Source organism: Notechis scutatus, chromosome 3 (genome assembly GCF_049901735.1).
Source record: "Notechis scutatus isolate UNSWTSFEM ecotype Mainland chromosome 3, rNotScu1.2, whole genome shotgun sequence".
Classification (NCBI taxonomy): domain Eukaryota; kingdom Metazoa; phylum Chordata; class Lepidosauria; order Squamata; family Elapidae; genus Notechis; species Notechis scutatus.
This window is the reverse complement of record NC_142011.1, coordinates 53,086,202-53,113,562: the sequence shown is the minus strand read 5'-3', so window position 1 is coordinate 53,113,562 and position 27,361 is coordinate 53,086,202. Positions and strand designations below refer to the sequence as shown.

The following is a 27,361-nucleotide window of genomic DNA, read 5'->3' as shown; positions in this document are numbered from 1 at the left end:
AGAATTTTAATACCAGAAAGCTGTAATGTCAGATGCCCTTATTTTGGCTACATTATGACAGATCCATATTTATTGTACATCAACTGCTCAGAAGCTCTCTACACCAAAGCCTAGAGATAGTTCTACTTTTAAGAAAACTATATATCACTGAAAGGTAAAGACAAAGGTAGATGTTAAGAAGGAGAGATTCTCTGAGCAAATAAATAAACTACAGAAGGCTTATCAATAGGAGACAGGTTTTTTTCTAGCAATGCTAACACATACCTTAAAATACACAGTTCCTTTTTCTTTAACAATGGCAGCCTGTTCTAGTTTCTCTTTGGTGTCCATCTCCCAGGATTCTTTGGCCTATAATCAAGTATTTATAACAATAATCAAATAACAGAAAATGATGCAATGCTGAAAATCTAAAGTATACTTCATAATACAGTAAATTTTGTCAACTCTTCCTAGTTTCAAGTTTAGTATTACTTAATCCCAATAAGGAGTCTTTTTAAAACCACTGCAAAAGTTAATAGCAAGCAATGAAATAATTATATATAAAAATATTCACAAATTTATATTTGGTTTATATTTAGAACTTAAGGCAGAGTGAAATTTGAAGTAGCCCCATATTGATATCATTGATATTTTCTTTCCAGTCCAAATTATATTCAGTCCAAATTAAATCTGTCCTGAAGACAGAGGAGTTAAAAATATGAAAGGATAACCCAGAATATTGAAAGAAGCCTATACAATTTTCCTGAGGGTAGACAGATTTCTTTCATGTAAGTTTCCTTCCTGTTAACATTTCCCATTATAAATTGGCATCAATGCTCCACCTTATGTACATCTTGTTCCTTCCCTGTACTTTACAGAGATGGTACATTCTCCATCACCCTAAAAAGGGCACAGCCTGTTCAGCAATTTTGCCCTGCCCTCCTTTCAGTACTGTTTGGCAGGACATGTTTTTTTTTTTCTACAACCAGAAAAAGAAGTACAAAAGGAACAAGCCTAGGACAAGTCTTGGACCCCACCCAAAACAATAAAACACATACAAGAACACTGTGATCCTAGCTGACATATCTTTACCAACTTTTGTGACAAACGTGCCAGATGGAGCTGGAAATGGATCTTCCTAAATGTATTCACTGTAGAAAAGTCCCTGTGGGTAAACATCCAATGTGTACAGGATGGTTTGTTATTTGAAGAAATTCCATTCTCACCTTTTCAAAGCTTTTCAATGTAACTTCATACACAAGTTCAGCATTTGGTTCTATGCCAAATACAGGCTTTCCAGCTTCACCAAACCCATATCTAAAGCAAAGCACGGGAAAAAATAATAACAGAAATGACTCAGGATAAGGCACATTATTCAGCATTCTGGATATTTATACTCACAGGGAGATAATTGGTTAGCTACATCAGGTCCTAGAGACAAAACATGGGTTGCCTAGGAAACCAATATCTGAGTAGTTCATTTGGGACAAAACACTTATATACTATACTGGACTCAGTGTTATTATTTTGTATTCAGATTGGATGCAATTATATATTGTGCAATCTATTCAATTTTTCATGCACTTATTATCCCTTAATTTTTTTTCAAAATCTTGAAATTACATTAAATAAGTGGATATGCAAATAGTAAGAATATTTGAAATAATTGTGTAATTCTATCTACACACTGTTTAGATATCATTTTAGATATATTTAAAAAGAACTGGTTTATTCTAAAACAATTTACATTACATAACAATCTCACTGGCAGCTGCCACCAGCTACCAGCTATGGTGTTAATTATAAATGAGACCTGTATAAAAGCTATGTAAAAATAGACTGAGAGCCAGGTTGTTGTACTGGTTAAATGTATCAGGCTAGAAACTGGGAGTTCTAATCTTGCTCTAGACATGAAAACCACTAATGATTTTTAGCCACTCATTTACTCAGTCTGGGAAGGAACCAATGGCAAGCCACTTTCAAAAATCTTGCAAAAAAAGAAAACAGCTATATAGGCTTCTCCAGGTGGACACTGGAAGCCAAGACTTGAGCTAAAGACACCAAATAAATAAATAAATGGGGGGGACGGGGACACAAACACTCCTCCCACATTTCTTACTGTGTTCCTATATGCAAGATACAGTGTTCTCCTCTTTGCATCTTCTCCAGAGCTTTGTCAATTCCAATGGGAATGTCATGGTCTTCCCCTTCTCCAACGGTGAATGCTACATCTCTACAATCAAACATTCTGCCATCACAAAACCCTTTCAATTGGACTGTTTGGGAGAGAGAGAAATGTTATGCAATGTAAGGCACTACCAACAACATTTCAATATGCATTAAACAGCATAACCAAAACATATCATTTGTTGACATTCTTCTCTTCACCATGGCTGGCATAACAGAAGAACTTGGTCTCAAAACAAACTTCAAAATCACATTGTTTTTGACTTTTCCCTATTTCTAAAATGAGTCTAAACTGATTGATGTTAAATTAAAAAAACTAGATAAATTTTATTTTCTTATTTATTACATTTATGTGCCACCCATCTCATCCAGAGGCAACTGTTCTTAGCCTACAGAACTGAAGACATTGTGGGCTGGTTCTCTGAGGCAATAGTGTGAAGACGGCAGCTCTCAGTATCAGGCAGCAGAATCCTGCCTGATTTTGAACCCAGACTGGAATTGTGCTGCAAAAGCTACTAACATTCTGCCTGAACACAAAAAGCTGCACTGCATTACATTGGCAGGATATAATTTCTTTGATATTTTGGGGAGAACATGGTGAATTTAGATAAGAGCAAGAACTGAGAGGAGAAATTTGCTTCAAAAGGAAGAGCCAGACAGCTTTATCTTTGTTGCCAGGCAAAGTAATATGTCTCAGTTCTATCAATGTCAGTTCTATCAATGTTGTGAACAAGGCATTAGTTTGCTTTATTATAAGTACTATAGATTAACATTACAATGTATAAATATGAATAGTTTCTGTTTCTGTTTTATTATTTAGTAAAGAATGACAACAAACAAGAAGATATCAGTAATATTCCTAAAGAAAGCTATGTTCAGATTCTAATGGAATAATTCCCTCTGCATTATAGCTCATAAAAGAAAAAGAGAAAATGTATACATGCTGCCTAAAATAGCACTACAAAGGTCGTGCTTGTCTGGTGTATGGTCAGGATAAAAGACAAAAAAATGCAAAATTAGCACAAACTATTGCAAATATCTCAGACATCTTTACAATTACACCTGCTAAGTAACATGAAAGTATAGGTATGAGAGTTTTTTCCCCTTCAAAGATAGATAAAATGATACTAAGTTGCAGAATGCTCTAAGAATACCATCCCACATAAATATGATCCTAGATATAAAATAAAGTTATAAGGTTAGTAATAAGGAATTAAGCGGTTGAGAATTCTGGTGTTCACTGATCATTAATGCTAAGGAGGGTTAGACCTGATTAGAAACTGATTATAAGACTATCATGGAAACATCAAGGCCATAGGCTAGACTGGAAGTAGAAAACAATTCATGGAAGAAGGCAGTTGTAAAATACTTCTGTTATGTTGCCAAAAAACCAATAATAATAATAATTGGAAGGCATCCAAATAGGTAAGGCTAAGCCAGATTGTTGTTGACAGAAGTTATGCATATGCATACGCATATGTAGGAACTGGCATTTATGTGTGTGAGAATGACTGGGCATAACCTCTCTCACTAACCCTTTCCACCCTCTTTTGCAATCTCCAAAGCACTCAGTGTAATCCACCAATCCCCAACTAAAGAACATGAATCCTGTATTCATTCTAAGCCAGAAATTGTGGTATACAGATGAGCAAGATGTCTCTCAATGACTGCAAAGGGAAAAGCCCAATGGCACATTGGCATGACAGATTGTCAATACATGTTAAAGCCTATGTCAAGTAAATATAGTAATTACGAAGTTACACTGTGTTCTACAATGGAAATACATGACGAATCTTGCAATCATGTAACAGGCACGCTCAAGGTCAGGCCACCATAGGAAACTTACCTAACCATAAAAATGGCTCCCTTGACCAAAAAGGAAGTATTCCCTTCCTCACCTGAAAATATAGGGTTTTGGCAGTATTTGTTTGTTTGTTTGTTTATATATCTTAACCATCCATCTTCCTCAGAGAAAGCCTCTGGGTGATGTACAATATAATACCATCTCTCTAAAAATCATTTAGAAAGCAACATAGACAGAGGTATGATATAAATCAGAAGAGATGCCTAGGAACATTCCAGAACCCAAGGCACCAATTGCCTATCTCTGCACAAATTGTGCTGTAATTTATCACCCAAACCAGGCCACATATGAAGTCTAAGCTAGAGATTAGTCTATAGACTAGAATCTGCAAACAAATCCAGAATTTTATTCAGGCAATGCTGTTCTAAATGCCTAGATATTATCAAAAGTTTGTTCAATTGCCCATCATTCAATGTAATATTTGTATTCAGTGTATTCCATACTCTTCAACCAAGAAATGCTCAAGACAGCTATCTCACATAAATAAAAGATTCAGGTCAATCAGCATGGTTTGAATTTAAGTGATGTAGTTTTATTATATTCTTTAGCTTACCAATGCCAGAATGTTTTGTTATAATTAACATTGCTATTTCAGTAGTCTGTGGATGAATTTTACACAGGGGTGGGATTCAAATTTCTTAACAACTGGTTCTGTGGGCATGGCTTGCTGACTGGATGTGGCTTGGTGGTCATGTGACAAAGCTTGTATGTAAATATTGTAAATATTTACGTAAATATTGAATTTTTTATAAAAAGAGTAACTTTTACCCAAAATCAGGCAAAGCAGGCAGGCAGATTGAGTTGCTCCCACAATCACACATTCACTTAGAGACCTACCATTCTGCAATCTGCTACCTGAGTCTGTCACATAAAATTTGCTTGCAAGCAAACTCACAAAATTAACTCACAACACACCATCTATGTAAATATTGAATTTCTATTTTTTAAAAAGAGCAGCTTTTACCCAAAATCAGGCAAAGCAGGCAGGCAGATTGAGTTGCTCCCAGAATCACAGATTCACTTAGAGATCTACCATTCTGCAATCTGCTACCTGAGTCTGCACTGAAAAATAGAAGCTTCAGTCCTAAGGAAGGTTCAGCTCTGCTTTTATATTAGCTAGAAAGCAAGAAATCCAACGATTTCCTGCTTTCTAAATCTCCTGGCACAGCAGAACAGCTGATGGTCGGGGGAAAAAAAGGGAAAATAGAAACTTACTGAAGGCAGGCATGTTTGATGACTTGCATGCCATGTAAGGAGTGAGTGGGCGGGGCGGGGCCAGCCAGTGGTGCAATTTGCCAGTTTTCCGAACTGGGCAGAATCATAACTATCAGTTCTATTGAACCGGTCTGACCAGGTAGAATCCCACCCCTGATTTTACATACACTGAGCATTTTGTCATTTTATTTCTTTGTTTGCATTACTTACAAACTTCCCTCTGACTACTTTGCTAGCTTACGAAATGCTTCAGGCATTTTATGAAAAAGTTTCTAGTCTAGGAATATTCATAATACAATACTTAGGCACTACAACTTCTTGTATTTGTACCCCCATGTAAAATTTAGTTGAACTCTAGTAATCCTTTGCTTCTTCCTTGTAATTTCTAACCCTTGGCCTTCTCATACTGAAGTAATTATTTTGTGTTCTAATAAAAACAATTGCCAATATAAATATAAGACTAATATAAAACAAAACAACCCTCTCTTCTTAAAAAGTCTTTTGCACTGGAAGCCAACATTATGAATTTTAGGTATCTGTGGATCATCAAGTATGCATATCATGAAAAAATTGAAATGTAGCAAGATGCCAGAAATTTAGCATAAAATGCTATAAAATGAAATTGGATAGGAATTCAAAACCACTTTCCACCAGAGATTTTGTTCACATAAACAAAGAGCTCAAGTCCTTTTGAAATGTGAGCTTCATTCCATTATTATTAATACAGATTCTACAGCTTACATTTTTCTTTCTATTTGACAATCTCTTGAGTGCAATCTCTTATACTACTGTACATCAATAGAAAAATACATCTTTTCTGGATGGAAAAACAGAACAGAAAGCATGTCCATCTAATTCGCTATGGCCTATACTGTTTAGTAATATAATAAAAAGAGGATTGTAATGCGGCTTTGAATTCTCTCTCTTTATGTCTGAGAAACAATACTTTTGCCATAGATACTTAAGATTCTTGAACGTATGCTTTTCACTTTCCAAGTCCTGTCCTATGACTCTCAAATTGCTGGTAACAATTATTTGTCTTTTGCAAAAACAAACAAAAGGAAATCCAAACAGTATTTTTCTTTTCCTGAGCAATGTTAATCTCCTTTCTAAGTACACTATCTGATGCAATATTTAGGTGTTGTATTGTGTATATTTCTCTAAAGTATGTTATGAGTGGCTTAAGGGAACATGAAACCTGTCTACAGTGATACATGGAAGACTTGCAGTACTGAAGTTTAGTCGCTGTATCACTGGTGCAAAAATACAATGGCATCACCTTATGTGTTATGATACTTTTGACTAGTAGACATGCATCTAGATTAATTATCTCCCTGTATTCTTAGGTAGCATATTGTGTTAGTGTCAACACAGAATCTACTGATAACTGTGAAGGAGTTTCCAAAGATTCTAATCTATTATTTTAAAGACATTTCTATTTTCCAGCTATAGTTTTGAGTGTGTATTATGTACAATAATCTTTCTGATGTAAAGTATCACCGTATATTATTGTTTTTGTAGAATTTATGTGAGCTGTTCATTGAAAACAAGATAAAAAACAAAATATTTTATATAACTATAACTGGGCAATAAAATGTCATCCTAATTTAAAAAGTAGTGGCAATTTAGTGTGAACTTTGAAGCTCCTTTTCCAGATAATAAAATGGGTTCCTGCAATGTTTTGTTAACTTTATAATTTCCACTCAGTATCTTTATCAGGAGGTATGAGATGTGGGGGATTGTGGCTAGAAAAAAGTGTAATGTACAATTTTTTTAGCTCATATTTAAATATAATATTAGATATATACTACCGGTAATTTGGAGTGGTCCCATTCTGTTCTGTGTCAACAATCTTAATCAACTAAATTCACTCTTTGGTAGAATGATTCTTCATGAATTGTATAAATATAGTACAGGAAATACTTCCATAACATGATTATCAAAGCTTACTTAAATACTATCTGAAAGAGATCACTTGGGTTGAATTACACTTGGATTGCACAGTAAGAAATTCCAGCCAGACTAGGGAACATCAGTTCAGCTGTTGAGTTGACTTATTGTTCTCTGTGTGCCTAGAGCAATTTTGTTTTGAAGAGCACAGAACATTGTGTTCTTAATGTGGCTGGCACATGAACTCTGTGCACTGACAGCAATTTGTACAACTTGATTAAAACAGCAGAGGGCTGCATAGTAACTTGAAATGCAAATATCCAAGTAGTCTGTGTTTTAGGAAGCATAGCAGTGAAATATGCCCTATCATTCAAGTTAATAAGACTGTCTTCATAAATCCTATCCTAAGATTTCAACACAACTACATGTATGTCCTAATTATAATAATGTCAGGAGTCTTTAAATTAGCTTCCTAGCTAATGCTGGGTATTACTACAACTCAGAAAAAACACTATCAGTTAATGATTGTTGTGCAAGTTTAATCGCCTGCTTGTCTTCAAAGTACAGTCAGAACTACTTTTCTGGTTTTCCACCAACCTACTATATATTCATATTAAATCAATCAAAACATTTCCACTTTACTATAGTTGGTAAGAAATCTGAAATGGGTTCTCAATCCAATGACTTTTGTCTCCTAGAAGATAATAACAGACATATTTATTTAGAAAATTTATATGGCCGCCTACTTGCTCACAGCAACTCTAGGTGGCTTACAAACAATAAAAACATAGTATAGAAATCATTTAAAAAAAAAAATCCCTTACCCTGGGTAACATCATACAGCCAAATAAGCCATTTGATGAGCTCCATCCCACTCTGGGTTCCCAGGCTCACAGGCACATTATATTTCTTTCCTTTAGAGCACCTTATTTCCATGCCACTCACAACTTATTTTAGGGTTGTTTTCATAATTTTTGACAATACAGATACAATCTAAGGTCAGAAGATGTGGAAGCAATACTATTTAATATGTTTCCCTTAATTGGCAATCCCAAGAAAATTAATGACAGAACAAACAGGGAATTAGAACAGGCATGAATAAAACTCCAATCTTACAAGGATAACAGCTTACATGATCAGGGAAGGAAGCAAAAGGAAGGAGGAGAAAAGGGTTAGTAACAGTGCATGCAGAACAGGCAATCAACATCATCTCTTTTCCCTACAGTAATTTGTTTCCAAGATAAATTGTTTTTTTTAAAAAGCTACCCCCCCCCCCAAAAAAAGCAGAAAGCTAGCAAGGATGTGGAAGCACAATGCCTTGCCAGTTGTAGGTCTGTGCACATGTAATAAACTCCAGGGAGTTGATCAAGAGAAGCTGAAGGAGACAGAAATAAAGTAACAGTGAAAACTGGTAAAGATATGATGGAAGCATTGCACATTCAATCTGTCAGTTCTACTGCTGTTACAGAGAAAGGAACATAAAATAGGCAAATCCCATGGAAGATGGACAAACTACAGACACCTTTATCTGGCAAGAATATGTCTGTCAGAAGCTTTTATGCTGGGATTCAGTATTAGAAGCATAGGGTGATGAGTGCGACGGACAAACACACTGTACAAACTGGTCCTACAAGCATGAAGCCTGTTGATTATCACATGCCATCTAGATATTCCAACATAAGGAATGAAGAACCCTACCCTACAGTATCAGTAGAATATTATTCTTCCTCCTCAATAATATTCTTTATAATTTAAAGAACAAGTTTATAAAAAGGTAGACTATATTTTCCCAACTTTTTTTTTCACAAGGAGGAGAAACGAAGCCCAGGGAAACTCCAGCTTGATAGAAATGTGTGTTAGAAAATTAAACTAACCTCCACTACTGGGCCTGGATCTTATCATTTAGATATATATCTGAAATGATTCAATTGACTTTACCACCTATTTTCCATAAGCCTCATCAGTAATAAAGCAAGACGAAGGAGATGAAGTACAGTAGTTGTTCTCTCAGTTAATGGAAAATATTAACAGATGGCTGTGATTTTTATTGGTTTATATTTTTTTTAAAAACCATTTTCTTATGTGTCACTGGAGTTGCATACTGCCCAAAGAAATGTGGTTATTGGGCATTTCTGAAGAATAGGCAAACAAACAATTTAAAATACCTACAAATATGTCTACAATGATTTGTGGGTTGGATTATATAATCCAGAAGAAAACATATTAAATTATAGTAACCTTGCAATCATAATCATAAAGAAACCAAAAAGCCATAAAGGTGGCAATGATGAAAGAGGGCATGAGAATAGCATTTGCAATATTAGAATCTTATTTTCTGAGGAATTCATATTTAGCATAAAAAAATCAGAATATATGTAACTTGTCAGTATAAGCTTAGTCTCCTTTAGAGACCATTGTAGAATTTAGGGTTGATATAGTTTAGAGTTATATCCAAAACCAGAGAAAGAGAGAACTTTCAACACAATATTATTATTACCATAACTAACACGACATATCAGTAAACTTTTACCTCAACAGATAATCTCTCTTTTTAATATTGTAACACAGAGGGGAAAAAAGAATCAGAAATACTATTCATATATTATGGGGAGGGGAGGGAGGACACAAAGAGAGAGAAAGCAATATTGCCATGGATTTTACTATTATAATGTACTTTAATAAGACAGTATAACTATTGTGTGCAATGACCTCAGTATTTTATATAGGCAGAAGAGGATACTCACCAGTGGTGGTATTCTACCAGTTCAGGCCGGTTTGGGCAAACTGGTAGTAAAAAATGTTACCATTTGTCTGAACTGGTAGTAAAAAAAACAGCTACTGGTTCAGCTGAACCGGTATTTCTTTTTCTTTTCCTCCTGACAATCAGCTGTTCCAACGATCAGCTGTTCTGGGATCCCCCTCACTATCTTACTGCTTCGCCCAGGAGGCTTCCCTGAGAGCCAGGAAGCAAAAAAACTGAGCACAAGGTGTATGTGTGCTGCGCCGCCCCCACACTCTGTTTTTTGTCTCCTAGGCCTTAGGGAAGCCTCCTGGGAGCAAAAATGGCCTCCCAGGAGGCTTCCCTGAGGTCCAGGAGGCAAAAAAAAAATGGAGTGTGTGTGTGGGGAGGTTGCTGCAAAAAAAAAAAAAGGGCACGCCCACCCAGTCACACAGCCACACCCACCTAGCCACACCCACAGAACCAATAGTAAAAATATTTGCATCCCACCCGATACTCACTCTGAACAGCTGCTCCTTCATTGGGGTTAGAATATCCTTCACCTTTTTGCTTGATCCTACGAATGATGCCTCCATTATCAAATAAATCCTCCCCTTTGAAATCAAGCAGTTCAATCTAGACAAATAAACAAATAGCTCAAACTTTAAATAATGCAACTTCACATATAAAAGCATATTAAAAAAAACCACAGATATCTAATATCTAAAGATAAAACTATGTGATGACTCTTCCAGTAAGCCTACTTTCCTCTATAATTATAGAAAAAGGAATATATAAAGTATTTAGTACAGCTCTTGCATCTTTTCAGTAGCAATATTCTGACAGATTTATCAGTTATCAGAGTAACTGTGGGAATCAGCATTAGACTTCATTAGAGCCAATGATGTGTCAAAGTTAAGTCACTCTCATCTAGAAACATTTTTCTCCCAGATTTAGGATAAGCCCAGCTAAATATCAGCACTTAGTCAAACCTGACTGATCTGAAAGTATTAGATAAGGTTGAATAGGAGCTATAGAAAAAAAATATCAGGGCTATAGTGTAGAATTTAAGTTAAAAAAAAAACACACTAAAAACAATTGAAAATTACTTCCATATTATTGAAAATCAAAATGTTATTTAAAGGAGTCTATTTTAACTTTTTTTTAATTTGCACATAGTTCACTGATTTTTTATTCACTCAGCCTTGCCTAGGGATCTGAGCAAAATCAATGCATTCCTCAGGCTCTGTGCAATGCAGCTTCAGGCCTCCACATCCTTTCTCAGTCTGATTATGCAGAACTGGATTGGAGTCCTAGTTGCCTAAATAACATTTAAATGATAACAATTAACCAATGGAACAGCTTGCCCTCGGAAGTTGTGGGAGCGTCATCACTTGAGACTTTCAAGAAGAGAGCCGACTGCCATTTGTCAGAAATGGTGTAGGGTCCCCCGCTTGGGTGGAGGGGTTGGACTAGATGACCTATAAATTCCCTTCCAACTCTGCTTATCTGTTATAACATTTGCTATTTAGTGTTTCAAGAGCATGATCTTTTTCAAGCCTGATAAAATTTTACCCCGCAACATGATGTTTGAAGCATTGCCATTGCCGGACTGTGTCAGATAGCTAAGCAGTTCACAATTCTAACACAGAGTATTTGGAGATAGAATATAGGTCATTCAATTAAACTTTCCACTACTGTAAATTTGTCTCATAGTTTTTATAGGACAATAACAGAAATTTTATAGTTAAAGAAAAAAAAATCACAAGACTAATGCAAGCTAAGAAACTCACAATATTTGTCCCTGTGGAGGAAACATATTTTTATTGGCAACCCTTTCAACAATGTTTTGTGAACTGCAAATAATTTTGTGGCTAGTGTTTTTTATGCTACAAAAGTTTGAAACTGAACAACAAATCAGGTTTTTATTCACTTGTTAGCAATATTTACAAGATTTATATGGATGGAAAGGTAATTTTTTATATCTTTAGTTATAGGATTATGTTTTACAGAAAGTAGTAATTATATGAAAATTTTACCAAAAGTTCTATAGATTTAAAGCTACTTAGAATGAATAACTGGATCAAATTACTATTTTATCCACTAAATAAAAAAAATCGGTTTTCTGTTTCTCCATTTTTCAAAGTACCCCCATTTCATTTCAGAAATTATACTTCTGTTTATGCAACCTAAAAATGCATTTGCCTTCCTTGCAGCCACATCACTGGCTCATATTCAATCTGCAATCAGCTACTGTGCCAAGATCATTTTTGCAAGTACTGTTATCAAGGCAAGCATTTGGCATCCTATATCTCTGTACTTGATTTTTGTTTCCTTAAGTATTTTGCATGTCTCTCATATTTAATACTGTTATTTTCAATCAACTTGTCCCACTTTTCAAGATTATTTTGATTTTGATTTCTTTCTTCCAGAGTAATAGCTATCCCACCCAATCTTCTCTAATTTGCAAAATTGATTAAGCATTGCTTCCCCCCTTTCATGCCTCATCTTATGTGTAAAACTGGATTGCCTAGAAGCTTACTTTAAAAAAAATATTTATGATTACCTTCTGCAAGTACATTTTCCCGGAATAAGAAATACAAATGTGAATATTATTGGTTTTATCGTTCACAGCTCCTATATTAATTATTTTAGCAAATAGATGTATTAATGACATAAAAATATAATTTACATAGTTTTTATACATTTATATTTTATTGTAGTTCCTTTAGAACCATGGAATTTGAATACCTGTAATAAAAAGAAAGAAAAAATATTTCATAAACTTACCTCAAAAAAGAGGGTTGCGTTTGAGGGGATCTTTGGGACACTACCAGCAGAGCCATATGCATATTCTGGCCTACATAGCAAGTGGCAGATCTCTCCTCTTTTCATAGTGGCAACCCCAATATCCCATGCTTTGATAACCTGACCTAACAAAATGAAAATTTCAATTTAATAATTTTGTTCAGTAGCTTTTCTTGAATCAACTAGAAATACACAATGTCATGGTCAAGTGACAAAATAGGACACTGTACTAAAACTGTACGTCTCAGTGACTTTTTAATCTGACAGTTTAAATAAACTAGAAAGTGCTTTATTGAAGTGGCACTCATTTCAGAAAGGAAGTTCTGCATAATCATCCAATTCAGACTTTACACTATACTGGAGCTTAGCATGATCTGCAGAAGCTTTTCTGCACTGAAGCCTTCAGCTGCTTGTCTTCCATGTATGAAGCGGCTAGAAAGGAAGACAGCTTAGGAAATGTTTGGTCTTTGGTCATAGTAATATCCACATATTCTGTTCTGTCCTCACTACACATATTCTGTCCAGGATATGGTCGATGTGATCTCTGATGAGGGTATTGCCTCCTTCTTTCTACTCTCATCCATGCCATGTAAGCAAGTTGTGATTACTTTCCCTTCTCTGGGCATGGCTTTTGAGGACAGGTGAAGCTCCCCCCACCACAGCTGTCCCAGTTTTACACTTCTATTACTTAGGCTAGAAAAGGATACTTGGCAGAATTCTTGTCCATTCTGCCTGGTTAAAAGAAAAAACAAAAACAAACTTGGCATTTGACTGACCCTCTGCTAAACCTGTTCAAACAATAGTATTTTTTTTTAAAGGCACAGCCAACATTTCAATGTTCTACTACTGAACCTGAAGAAAAGGCATTTCTTGGCAGGCAGCCCAGTACAAAATGGCAGGCAAAGGCAGGGGGTGGGGGTGGAGGAGGGCATGATGCCCATCAGAATAAGGAACAGCCAACTGCAAAAGAGGCATTTGTGTAAGTCAAAGTGAAGCACAGCAAAAAGAATAGGCTATTAGGTTTACTGCAGGGGAGAAAAACAATTACTTTTGATGGAGAAACAGAGGAAGTCAGGTAAGGTCACTTTCCTAGGAGCCTAAAATGGCTGAAAACAATGTGATATGTTTTTGCCCTTACCAAGGGATGGATAACCTCTATTCTAACTGGGCCAAGCAAGTAGTGCAGATCAGCCCTTAATCTCACGTTCAGCTTTCCTTTAAGCATTTGACAGTAATGCTGCACATGATGTCAGCACTTCAAGGTAGACCAGACTACAAAACCAAAGGTATGCAGGCCAATAAAACTTTTATTATAATAATATAGTAACAGAATCTTGCCAATCTGAATGAGCTCCCCCTCCTGCCCCCTATATTTGTGAGAACTAGGGAGTCTTGTTGGAGACATTTTCTCAGGCTACATCTACTCTGGAGTCAGGCTTATTTTATCTGACCATTGATTTGGTAATGGCCCTTCCACCTATCCTTCCCTTACCCCATATATATGACCTTTGCTTATGAAATCAGTGTCCTACTTCATCCAAATATAGGAAAACATGATTTGTATTGTACTACCAATGATTAATGATTTCAAATACAAAATTAAACTTGTATAACATCTGCCAAACTTATAGTGTAAAATTTAAGTATAGTTTCATGGCTCAATGGAATTCCACCACTGGAGAATGGTAAACCATCCACTTTCTAAGGCAGAAACGTGTATTACAAAACTTACACAATAGAAATTCAAGATCCATACACAATACATGTACAATTTTTATCAAGCCTTTATATGTTTGTCAAAATCAAAGATCTCATTGTAGTTAAAAGAAATTCAGCTTCAATACTTTGGAATTATCTACTTATGGAGATTTCTTCACAGTAGGACATAATCACGCATAATGGCTTTGAAACTAAAGAATGTAGAACTTAGTATTACTGCTTTTGCTTAAACTTAATAGGCAAAAAAAAATCAGTCGAAAGGTTGTATACATTGCCAATTATAAATGACAAAAACTTATGCTGCCACAAGAAATTTGTTAGTGTTTATGTTTAGTGTTACAGATGTACCTTACTCTTTACCTGAAAATTATCTTTTTCAAAAAATAATAATAAAAAGTGCCACAGTTAAAGTTTCCTTATAGTGCTTAAGCAGATTTTTTTTTAAAAAAACCTGCAATTAATAACTATGTTGTTTTATTACACTTTGACATATCAGGAAAAAAAGAGGAAGACTTTAATGCAGTGGTGGTATGCTACCGGTTCAGCCTGGTTCTGCCGAGTTGGTAGCGGTGATGAGCAGTGGAGACCAAACCGGTTCTCTCTGCCACTCTGCTATTGGGCCGGGCTCCCATACTCACTTTTATCTTCTGCTTTTGAAGCACAGCTGCTTTGCGCGACAGCTGCTGAAGCAACCAGGAGAGTGCAGGCTTGCAGGAGGTGAGTTGGAATGCCTCTGCGCCTGCGCAAAGTGTGTGTTAGTGCATGCGTGCACGTAAAGTGTGTGCACGCATGCAAAACGCGCCCACCAAGCCACGCCCACCGAACCAGTGGTAAAAGTTTTTTAATCCCACCACTGCTTCAATGGGACTGCAACCTGATAATCTGAAATCATTCCCAGTGTCCAGGAATTAGGGCAGAATCATTTTGATATGAATGGAAATAGCAGGATGCTCTCCTCTTTTCTTGCCCAGGTTTTCCTTCCACACTCAAAATCTGCTCCAAAGCAGGCTTTGTTGAATGAATGACAGGCTGACATAAATTGTCTCTTTCCATTCTGATAATGGAAACCATTTCAGCTGATAAACATCCCATCCATTCTACTGCTGTTTTACTCTTAAAAATTAACAAATATTTGAACATATTTCTTTAAAATGTTCGTTTTTTTCATTGCTGAACACATTAACAGTAGAAGGTCTGATGAAAACCTCTAGAATACTACAGGTGAAAATGAAAAAGACTTTAGACAGCTGATTTTATTCCGATGACAGCTAAATGTGCTCCATTGCTTAGAGCGCCATTTGACAAAAATCATTATAAAGCAGCTTTATACATAGGTTGAACCATGAACTTCTCTTCCTTCACAGTTCTGCAATCAGGCTGCTTGGCAGCTATGCCAAAATTCATCAGATGAGAGAGAATCTTACTCTGTCAGAATTATAAGATCTGCCTTTAAAAAAAAAACCAAATCAAAAAGATACAGTATTGCCATTAGCCAAAGTATTTTTCCACAGTCAAAATAAACAGTGACATGCAGTTTCATATAATTTATGTTTGTTTATTAAACTATCTCAGATTGTAACTGATGGGAAAGGCAGAGACGCATTTTTATGTTCCGTCAAAACAGAAAAGCATATACAAAACTAGCATGTCAGGAAGCAAGGTCAGGCATTTGATTCCCCACCCATAATCAGTAACAGATACATCACATGAGGCCACTAATCATGTACATTTTATTCACATCTGAAAACTCCAGGCTTGCTTTAAATGTATTTATAAGCCTATAAGAAGCTGGCCACTGTGGAGGAAGATTTCACTCTCTGATAATTCTTAATGTTTACAAACAAAGCAAGTGCTGTGTTAGCCTTGATGGTAAACTAGAAATTTAGTCCCTGCCTGGAAAAAGAAGGGAGTGAGAATATATGTTTTGCAAGAATGATACACAGCTAGTCATGCTTGCACAAAAACATTAGTAAACATCTTTTTCCATTAAATATGGCAACATACTTTCTGAATTACAGAAGTGATGGTGCAGCATTTTCACTAGAACTACTAAAGGCAAATCTACCCTACAAATCTGAACTATTAGAGCAAGAGCAAATTAGTATAACAACTTCATTCAAGAAAATAAGAAGTTGAACATGATAAATGCACATACAAAAAAATTTCCTCTGAAAGGCCCCTAATCTTATGACAGAAATATAATTTTCAAGTCTTCCAGATTGTGATGAGAAACTAAAACCATTTTGTAATGTTTGCATCTTCAATGCAGCCCAAAATACCATTGCAAATTAAGGTCAGCATTTCATAGCAATATTATGAAGGAAAAAATACTGGGTGCCTGATTGGCCCGATAGTGACAGATCTCATATACTTGCTAATTCTTAAGAGTTTTCTCTGTTTGCCCTTATAGTCTTTCTGAAAACAGAACTACTGTATATACAAATATATTGAAATTTTGTTGGAAAAAAAAACTCCCGTTCATATGCCTAAAGCTCTCTTTACCTTTCTCCACCTTTTCCACTCTTTACCTTTGCCCAGGCTGAAGATAAATGGCTCATTCCTGTCACGGCTGGAATCAAACTTTTTTCCATTGGCCAGCTTTCCTTTGTAATGGACATAAACTTTGTCTCCAATCATAGGAGATTCATCCTTATTTCCTGGTCTCTTCACAATCTAGAATTAGGAAATGAAAACAGGGTTTAGCAATTATCAGTTCTTCCATATTATTCAAATGTATGGGTTTATAATTTCATAATTTTCACTGATTCATCTCAAAAGGTAGATAAAAAACAATAATAGATGAAAAACTATAATCGGAATATAAGTGCATACAGATCACAACCCAGAAAATTCGTTGACTTCCAATCAACTTGTTTATAATGACTCAACTGGTTCTTAATTCCATGGGAATCTGACAACCAATCAGGATACATTTCTTGCCAGGAAGCAAATTCAAAGCCAACCCAGGTGGACATTTCTTCCAACATAAGAAACTGCAAATTTTGCTGTAATATCCAAACTGGTCTTTTATTTTACATTGTATTTAACTACAATATCTGTTAATGATCTAAAAACCCAGTGAAATGTCATTGTGGCTTCTACATCTAGCTAAATTCCCCTTGTAACATTTACCACAAGATTAAGTTTGAACTGTAAAGTAACTGAAATACATATTTTTCAGGAGCTAGTTTTTAATTCTTCTGGAAACACTCAAAATGGTACAAATGTACTATACAATATCTTGTACTTGTCCCACTTTTTTGTGTTATGTTAAACTTACTACAACCAAGATCTGCATTATTATAATGGAGATGGGACAGGGAAAGGGTGCTGCCATTTGAATTGAGATATTTCCAAACTGTTATGCTTGGGGAAGAACATTAATTTTTCCTATAATCTCACCTTCAGAACTCCTCGATCTTTATTTGGTGTTATATCTTCACCTCGTTCAACAAGAGTTGCTGCTTGGACCTCGCCTTCCTTCTTTGTAGCCTCATCAGTTGTCATGGTCTCATTTCATAGGCAGAGCCTATGCAAACAAATACAAACTTGAATGAATTATGATAAATTGCCCTATTAAACGTGACTCCAAATGCTGCCTTCTATCACATGACAATTTCTCCATATGTTAATAATAAATGAATATAAATAGTAAAAATCATTAAAAAAAAAAATACATGGCTAGAGAGCCTTTTTAAAAGAGTCTCACTCCCACAGATAATGAAAGAAGCTGATAATGATAGTGGACAAAGTCATTTTGCTACTACCTCTATTTCTTCCTCTTACAATCTTGGTTTTATTCCCATTCCAGTGGAGCCTGGGGGGCATGTTAGTTTTCTGTAGTGTTTTTACTGGTATAAGAAGTAGGTTGAAATGCCACAGAACAAATATGTAGCATAGGTCACCAGCTGTAACCCCAAAAGGCTACTTGGTTCTTGACACAAATGAATTAAAAGGAAAAAAGAAACAGATTGCAGCTCAAAAAGATCACATATCTTAAAATGGGAAAGAAATATTTTAATACATTTATTAGCATCTGAGTCCTAGAAAAGTATTGTGATATGTATATTTTATAAATAAATACAATTATTTCTTATTAAAGCATCAATATGAGCATTTAAGAAGGCTAAGGAGATTGTTCTATTATATTGTTTGAATTTGGACCTATTTTTGCTACTGTTGGATGTGGAAAAATAATAGACGTTTTATTATTTACCTAATAATGAATAAATAAATTAGAAGAAAATTTGTATAACTTCCAAAGTTACCCAGCTACCTCTAATCTTTATCCTTCAGAACAACAAATTTTATCTCTGTTTTTTCATTCATTTCTGCCTCCCGAAAAAAAAAGAGAAAGAAGAATGGGGGAGAGAACAAGAAAAGGCAAAAGGTTCATATATCATAGTAGACTTTTCTTTAAAAAGGACACTTTGGAGAGATATTTGTTTTCCTGAATGGGACACAGAATATGCATTTATTGATTTATGCATTTATATCCAGTATTCCTTCTGAGAGCTCAAGATGGTTACATGGCAGTCATCTCTAAGGTTTATCCCGCCCACCCGCTCACCCCCAAAATCCCACTGCACAGGCTAGGCTGAGAAACAGCACCTGGCCCATCACTAGTGAACTCTGTGGTTAAGTTCATCATATTTACCCTCATAATAGACCATACTCCTGAAATATTTCTTTTCTACCCATGGTTCTGAAGTAATGAAAACAACACAGACAACAAAAATAACCGATGAAGTAAATCTGGAAGAATTTAGCTAGATTTTGGGTTGGACAAAACAGTATCCTACATTGGGAAGACCAGCAGGAGAAAATCGGATAATGGGATGGGAGGGGGGATGGATTTAAGGAGCAGGTAGAAGAAGGGGGGATATATCTTGGACCAGGAGGTAAGACTGATAAAAGAAAAAGCAGCAACAAAGTGATCAGGCAGCAAAATGGGTAGAAAATAAGATGGGGTGGGGGGATTTATAACAGTGAGAAAATGTAGCCAAACAAGATAGAAAAGGGGGGAAAGAGGGGGAGCAGGAATACTTTGTGAGGTGATGGAGGAAGAGGAGAAAAAAACTTATCAGGTAAATGTTGTTTGATGGTATTAGAGGTATCATTGCAGGATGTAAGCTGTTCCAAGTACAATAAAGCTGCCTTTTGCAATGGACTGATAGTGATTTTGTCAATGCCAATGGTGTTCAAGTGCTGCCCCAGATGTTTTGGTATTGCATCTAAGGCACCTATTACTATTGGTAATATTTTTGCTTCTTTTTTCCATAGTCCTTCAACTTCTATTTGCACGTTTTTGAATTTTATGGTTTTCTCCAATTCTCTTTCTTTTATTCTACTCCAGGTACTGCACATCCACTTTCCATTCTGTCTCCAGGTACTCCACATCCACTATCCAGACTTTTTAAAAATCTTTCTTATTGATTATTATTACAATGCAGTACTGTATTTATGAGTTTTATTTTGCCTGCCCAGGGTCTCTAGAGCTAGACAATTCATACATGTTAATCAATAAAGAAAAACTAATAAAATAACTGAGCTGCATAAAAAGGGAGCTTGGAAAAATCAAATATAATTTTGTTCTAGAAAGCAATATTAGACAAGTGTTTAACTGGAGAATCATGTCTGATCTTTAATCAAAAAGACAGATAATTGCTCAGGCACATATTGACCATCTGTAGTTATCATTTCAACTCAACTAAAGAAAAATATGTTCAGAAAAGCTGAAGAACACAATTCTAGCATTTTAATTGTTCCAAATCTGTCATTTGAAAAACACAACCCACCACATTAGTGGAAGACACTGAAAATATTGACAGTCATTTAATATTTTATTTTTTTTCCAGATTGAGAAGACTGGCAAACAATACACACTAGCAAAATGAAATATCCATCTGTGCTACTATGATCCGAACCCAGAATTTCAAATACTAAAACATTAGGCCATTTTTTCTGATCCATATTCTACAATAGAAGTCACAGATGAAGAATCTTTTTTTCTTGTCTATATAGCACTTACCTATAAAGTTACCAAGTCACCAAGAGTCAGACATGACTAAATGGTTAAAACAACAAACAATAACATGCTAGGTTATATTTTAGTATCCAGTCATGTGGCTTTTGATGCTCCCTGCCAGCTTCCCACAGGTAAAGTAAATGTGGAAGCCTACAGGAAGTCAAAAGTTCCTCCCAGTCTGATTTTTTTCCTACCCATGATCACTATGTTTATCTATTTAGAAAAGAAAATGCTGATCCAGTGGATAATGTGTATCAAATCTGGTTAAAAATAGAATTGATGCCTTTCTAACATTACCATATTTTTCACTGAATATGGTGATACTTGTTTTGTTTCCATATTTAGTCCAATAAAAAAATTGCACCTAAAAAGATCATGACATATTAAAGCTAAATATCACTGAACATGAATCTTGAAGAGAGAGGGAGGGAGGGAGGGAAGGACTGCTTGATTTAATAAATGCAGAACAATGCTAGTAGGATCCATGACAGAAGAAACTAAACAGTAAAAGTGCTTAAGGACACTAATAATTCCTAAAAACAAGAGAAATTTAAAAGCCAGTTACAAATATCTCTAATGAAGAAAAAATAAACAGCTATGTCAAAAAAATAAAGTTCTGAAAGCAAGGACATTTTTAGAAAAATGTTAAGTAGCAGAAAAGAGGACAGATCATCAAAGAAGAAATACACTGAACAGGAACAGTAAAGACAATGTCATAAAAGTTCAGAATGACCCAAGATTGGCCAACAATGTTAAGAATAAAGAATGGATTCTTCGGTTATGTTTAAAATAAAGAGAAAATAAAAGAATAAAAATACAGTACGAGCTGCTCATGAAGATGGCAAGATGCTAACAGATAACAAAGAGAAAGCAGAGCTGTTTGAAGCTTACTTTGTCTCAATCTTTCACAATAATAGGAAGATATTTCACCAGGGAACTTGAAAAGCAAGATGAAGGGATAGTACTGAAGTTCAAAATTGGCATAGTTAGAGGATATCTATTTATTTTAAATGAATTCAAATCTCTATTCTAAGAGATTAGAATGCAACTCTGGTGATTAAAACCTAAAATGTCATTAAGATTATCTTGAAGTACCACATGATTGGAGAGAGCAAAAAGAGGAGCAAGCAAATTTAGGGATTGAGAAAACAGTAGAATTTCAAAAGTCAGGAAGACACCAGACTAGGTCATGGAGAGTTTAATATACTAAACACCTTAAAAACAGTGTGATAGTTATCAGAAATCAGCAACGATTTGTCAAGAATAGGGCTACCACATATACGCTACAAACATCTATGTACAAAAATGTTTATCTAGTGATTGTCCAGGGTTTTGCAATCCAGATATGGAATCCTAAGTCATGAACAATTCTTGCCAGGTTAACATTTCATTTTTTAATTCTAAAATTTCCTTATTGGGTAAAGGGAATGCTATAGCTATAATATAACTTGATTTCAATAAAACATTTGCCAAAATACCCTCATGGCATTCCAATAAACTAGCTCCTTAAGTATGGGCTAGATTGCATGTTTTACTACCATTTCATTTTGCATAACTTTTTCTGTGTAGTTCAGAACTTTTCTTTAACATTATATCTTATTCTGGATCCACTATATAGGAAAGTTCAGTTCTAGTCCCACATATACCTCCCAGGCCAACACCTAAGACTTATAAGAGATTAAAAGATTTGGGCAGCTCTGCACTTAAGGGGAAAGAAGAAAACAAAATGTGATATCATTCTTCAATTAGCTGAAAAGATAGCATATATAAGATGGTCAAGTCTTCCTCTTTCATTCTAATCTGCAGAAGATGGAATAATGAATTTAAGTTATAGAAAAGCATTCCAGCTGAATGTTAGGAAAAAAAACTTCCTAACAATACATATGTACATAGCCATATCATGCCACTCTCATAGAAAGCAACAATGGGCGTTGGTAGAAGTTACCGTGAACACCCTTTCTATCTATGCTGCGAGAGAGCCCAGGATGGGTTGACTCCTTCCTATGACGTCATTTAGCTGAGTCTGTACTAAGATATAAAAGTCAGCCCCCGGGAGAGACCCCAGCTTTGGCAAGATACTTGACAGACTGAAAGTGTCTCTGAAAGCCCAAAATAAATACAGAAATATGTCTTACCCTCTCCAGACGAATCAAGGGAGGAGCTGGGCTCTCTCGCAGCATAGATAGAAAGGGCATTCACGGTAATTTCTACCAATGCCCATTCTCCTCCATGTTGCATCGAGAGCCCAGGATGGGACATACCAAAGCTTGCATGTCCACGGGCGGGTCCTCGTCTGGCTCATCACACTGACTGTGGAACCACTCGTTGAAGCACCCGTCTGCTGAAGGCTGCAGTCGCCGAGCAAAGGCATCCAGACGGTAGTGTCTGATGAAAGGAGACGGGGATGTCCATGTGGCCACACGACAAATCTCTTCCAAGGATGCTTGGGTCACCCAGGCAGCAGAAGTGGCCGCGCTTCTGGTAGAGTGCACCGTCAGACCTCGGGGAACCGGAAGGGCCGCAGCTTTGTAGGTCTGCTCAATGCAAGACCTGACCCACCTGCTAATAGTAGGAGAAGAGGCCTTGTGCCCCAAGTGAGAAGGGAAAAAGGAAACAAACATGGCTTCCGACTTCCTGAAGGAGGAAGTGCGCTTAATGTATATTCTAAGAGCCCTTCTTATGTCTAGCGCGTGCCATTGCCGCTCTAAGTCATGGTGCGGGAGGGTGCAGAAGTCAGGCAAAACAATGTCCTGGGTCCTGTGAAACCAGGTGTTAACCTTCAGAATAAATGAGAGGTCCAGATGAAGAACAACCCTATCATCATGAAAGGAACAAAGGTCCTGTCTGATGGAAAGCGCAGCAAGCTCGGAAACCCTCCTGGCAGAAGTGATGGCAACAAGGAACACTACCTTCAGAGTCAGGAAACGGAGAGACACTGTTCTAAGGGGTTCAAAGGGGGACTTTGTATGGGCAATAGGGACCATATGAAGGTCCCAAGAAGGATACCTGTGAACCACCGGAGGGTGCAGGTTGGAAGCCCCTTTCAAAAACGTCCTGACTGAAGTGTGATGGGATAAGGAAGGAAGCGAACCCCATTAAAGGACCGAGGAGAGGGCCGCAACCTGCCTGCGTAAGGTGTTGGGGGCCAAACCTTTCTCCAGCCCATGCTGAAGGAAGCTAAGAACTTCTGCCAACTGGGCTGAAGCAGGAGAAAGACCCTTCCTGAGGCACCATCGGGAAAAAGCCTTCCAGGTGGCATCATAGATGCGCCTTGTAGAAGGTTTGCAAGATGCCAGGATAGTGAGGATGATCCTTTCTGGAAGATCAGCCTCCTCTAGCCGCTGCCACTCAAGTGCCACATGGTCAGCTTGAACCACTGGGGCTCTGGGTGGAGTAGGGCCCCCTGGTGAAGGGAAATTAGATGGGCTGGGATCCTCCAAGGAGAAGCCACCAATAGGTTGACCAGGTCCGCAAACCAGGGCCTCCTTGGCCAATAGGGAGGAGGAGGAGCTCCGCACGTTCCTCCAACATTTTCCGAATTACTGCCAGAATGATGGGAAGTGGTAGAAAGGCATAGAGAAGACCCTTGGGCCATCTGCACCAAAGAGCATTGGTCCCCTCCACTCCCTGGCAAGGAAACCTGGTGAAGAATCTGGTGACTTGGGCGTTTTGAGAAGTGGAGAAGAGATCCACCTCTGGTGTTCCGAATCTGAGGGAAAGATTCCTGAATAGAGATGGAGGAATGGACCATTCTGCCTTGTCGACTAGGCTCTTGCTGAACCAGTCAGCCTGGGAGTTGTCGATCCCGGAGATGTGGTCCACCGAGATCGACAACAGGTGTTTCTCTGCCCATAACCCCAACCGTACAGCCTCTCTCATGAGGGCTTTGGACCTCATTCCCCCCTTGCCGGTTGACATGAGCCTTTGCAGCCATGTTGTCCGTAAGGACTAGAACATAAGAGCCAATCACTGATTGCCTGAAACGCTTGAGAGCCAGAAAAATGGCTCTGAGCTCTAGCCAATTTATGGGAAGGGTCTGCTCTGATCTGGCCCTGCATATGGGAAGCCCAACCCAGGAGGCTGGCATTGGTGGTTATCACTAGCCTGTCTGGGTCCCTGAACAGGAGTCCCCTCCAGATTGACGGGGAATGCCACCAATTGAGAGATCTCCGGATTTGTGGCGGGAGTGGGACCTTGATGGAGGAGTGGCTGGTTCCTGCTCGTTGGTAGGGAAGCAGGAACCATTAAAGGGGTCGGGAGTGGAGCCGAGCCCACGGGACGATGCCAATACAGGAGACCATCTTCCCCAAAAGTTTGGACAGCAGCGACAGGGGGACAAGTTGATGTTGCTGGATCTGGCTGATGATGAGCTGGGGACAGGAAAACCTGGCACGACATGGTATCGATGACTGCTCCCAAGTGTTGCAATTTGGTTGTGGGAGAGAGCTGGCTCTTTTTGGTGTTGATGGAAAATCCATGGCTCTGGAGACATGACAGGGTAATTTGCAGATCCCGATGGGCCGCATGGATGGAAGAGGATAGAATCAAAATGTCATCCAAGTAGCATTGGATCCTCACTGGAATAGAATGCAGAGATGCCATCAATGCTGCCAGAACCTTTGTGAAGACCCTTGGAGCCGATGAGAGGCTGAAGGGAAGTGCTCGATACTGGTAATGGGTATTCTGATAACAGAAACGGAGAAACTGGCGATGATGAGGCCAAATTGGGATGTGGAGGTAAGCCTCAGTGAGATCAATGGAAGAGAGAAGGTCGCCCTTCCAAACGCTCTCTAAAATAGAATGCAGAGTCTGCATTTTAAATCACCTGTATTTCACAAATTGGTTGAGAAATTTGAGATCAAGAATGGCTCAAATGAACCCCCCTGAGGCTTTGGGAACGATTAAAAGGCGAGAGTAAAGCTCACGTCCCCGTTGAGAGCGGGGAACAGGTTGAATAGCCCTGATTTCAAGAAGGTGCTGAATGGCCTGATTCATAAGGGCTTGCCTGGAAATGTCCCGAGAGACATTTCTTGGCGTTAGGAAGTCCAATTGTAACCAGACCTAATAGTGCTGAGCACCCAGGCGTCTGTTGTTGACTCCTCCCATTTGGAGGCAAAGAAAAGCGACCTCCGATGGGTGGGGAGAACAAGGGGTTACTTAGAGCGACGGAAGGAACGACCCCCTCCCCCCCAAAAGGGCCGTTTACTAGTAGAAGGTTGTTGCCTGCCAGAAGCTTCCGCCCATTACGGCCTGTGAGAGCGGAGCAAGCGAGATGAGGTTTCCGCTCGGAAGGCAGAAGGGCGATAAGGAGCAGGGCGATAGTCGGCTTTCTTCCCAGAGGAAGAGAGAATTTTATGTTTATCTCTGGTTTCGATGAGATATGGTTCCAGAGCATCGCCAAAAAGCTTATCGCCTGCGAATGGAACTGAAGCCAGCTTCCATTTTTGGCGTGACTCCACCTGCCAATTTCATAGCCATAAAAGTCTTCTTGCTGCTGCAGAAGATGCCATGGCCTTGGATGCAAATTTGGCGGAATTGAGAGTGGCATCCGCAGTGAATTCCGCCACTTGAATAATCTTATTAAGGTCTTGGTGAGACCAAAGGTCAGAAGCAGGCAATCTATTCTGGAGTTGGCGCAGCCACTGTATGGATGCCCTCGTGAAAAAGGATACTGCTGTTGAAGCCCGAACAGGCCAAGCAGCGGCCTGGCGATTGCGCTTGAGGGTCTGTTCGGAGCGTTTATCATCTGGTTTCAGGATATCTTCTGGCTCTGTGGGAGTGCCAGAAGATGAGAACGAGGCCAGAACCGGAATGCCAGGGCATTGTCCAGAGCTGCGCTGACATTGTAGAAACACTTATCCAGAGAAGATGGGCGAGGACCTGCTGAAGGAGAAGCGCACTGTTCCTTGACCATGTCCAGGAACAAAATGGGAGAAGGCAAAACCCCTGCATGCACTACAGGCTTGGAGAAGAGCGAATCTCCTTGGCTAGAGGGATTTCCTTGTGGCTCGGGAGCCACTTCCTCTGGCGACAGCCTGGCAGTGACCAAGGCCTTGCTGAGTAATGGCCTGAAGAGAGTAGGTTTGAAGACCAATGCAGAGGATGTCTGCTCTGGGCGAGAATCCTCTTCCTCTGAAAGATTTTGGTCAAAAAATCTCACCCTCTTCACACTCTGATTGAGAAGAGTAACTGATCGTGAAGCCTTCAGATGGTGAAGGCCTTCCTTCCTCATCAACCTCCTCCCATTCTGGTAGAGAAGAATGGACCCTGAGGTCCTGGGGCCTGTGTAAATCAGGATGATGAGGCAAGGAACTTATAGATTGAGAAGGGAGAAGGGCCTGAACCCTTTCCAGAGGTTGAAGAATTTGCTTGAAGCCTTCAGCCAATCCCTGCCTAATGGCTAATGAGACAACATCTTGGATATCCCCTGGTCTATGCTCAAAGGTAGAGGCAGAAGGCCAAAGGCCCGCTGCTGTGGGAGTGAAGGTGGCTTCAGGCCTAGATTGAGGAAAGGTTCGAGGCCTGGAGGGAGGGGGAGGAGCATAGGGCACAGAAGCCTGTTGGAAATAAGGCCCAGATCTGCTTAGATCCTGAGGATCTGATTGTACTGCAAGAGCCTCAGGAGACCAGGATGGAGGATGGAAAGGCTCGTAGATAACTTCTCCTCCCCTGGGAGGGCTTCATTGGGGCCCATGAGTATCACCTGAAACATGCTGTAGTTGCACTCCCTTCTGTTGAACAGTTCTGTTGAACTGCCTCTCTAGAGCTGCATGTCTGCGCTTCTCTGCCCTCAATTCAGCCTGAGTTGCCTTCTTAGGGGCTAGAGCCTTAGCTTTGATTTTAGCAGCCACCTCCCTCTGGACTGATTGGGTGCGTTGCCTACGTCTTTTTCTCTTATTGGGCTTAAGAGACTGTTCCACTGGGGGGGAAAGCTCTGCCTGAGCCTTATCTT

The 27,361-nt window shown here is 38.4% G+C and overlaps 1 protein-coding gene across 4 annotated transcripts in view; it reads right to left on the bottom strand.

Annotated features, from left to right (window-relative positions):
- Window positions 1–27,361, bottom strand: part of FKBP5 (FKBP prolyl isomerase 5) — a 61,996-nt gene that overhangs the window by 9,114 nt on the left and 25,521 nt on the right. For all 4 annotated transcript variants that reach the window (XM_087959919.1, XM_087959920.1, XM_026678132.2 and 1 more), the window contains 7 exons: window positions 17,784–17,910; window positions 16,910–17,054; window positions 12,645–12,787; window positions 10,376–10,490; window positions 2,099–2,255; window positions 1,206–1,296; window positions 265–348 (listed from right to left, as the gene is read on the bottom strand). In XM_087959919.1, the coding sequence (XP_087816045.1) occupies window positions 265–348; window positions 1,206–1,296; window positions 2,099–2,255; window positions 10,376–10,490; window positions 12,645–12,787; window positions 16,910–17,054; window positions 17,784–17,888 (840 nt within the window). In that variant the 5' untranslated portion in view covers window positions 17,889–17,910. The remainder of the gene's footprint in view (window positions 1–264; window positions 349–1,205; window positions 1,297–2,098; window positions 2,256–10,375; window positions 10,491–12,644; window positions 12,788–16,909; window positions 17,055–17,783; window positions 17,911–27,361) is intronic.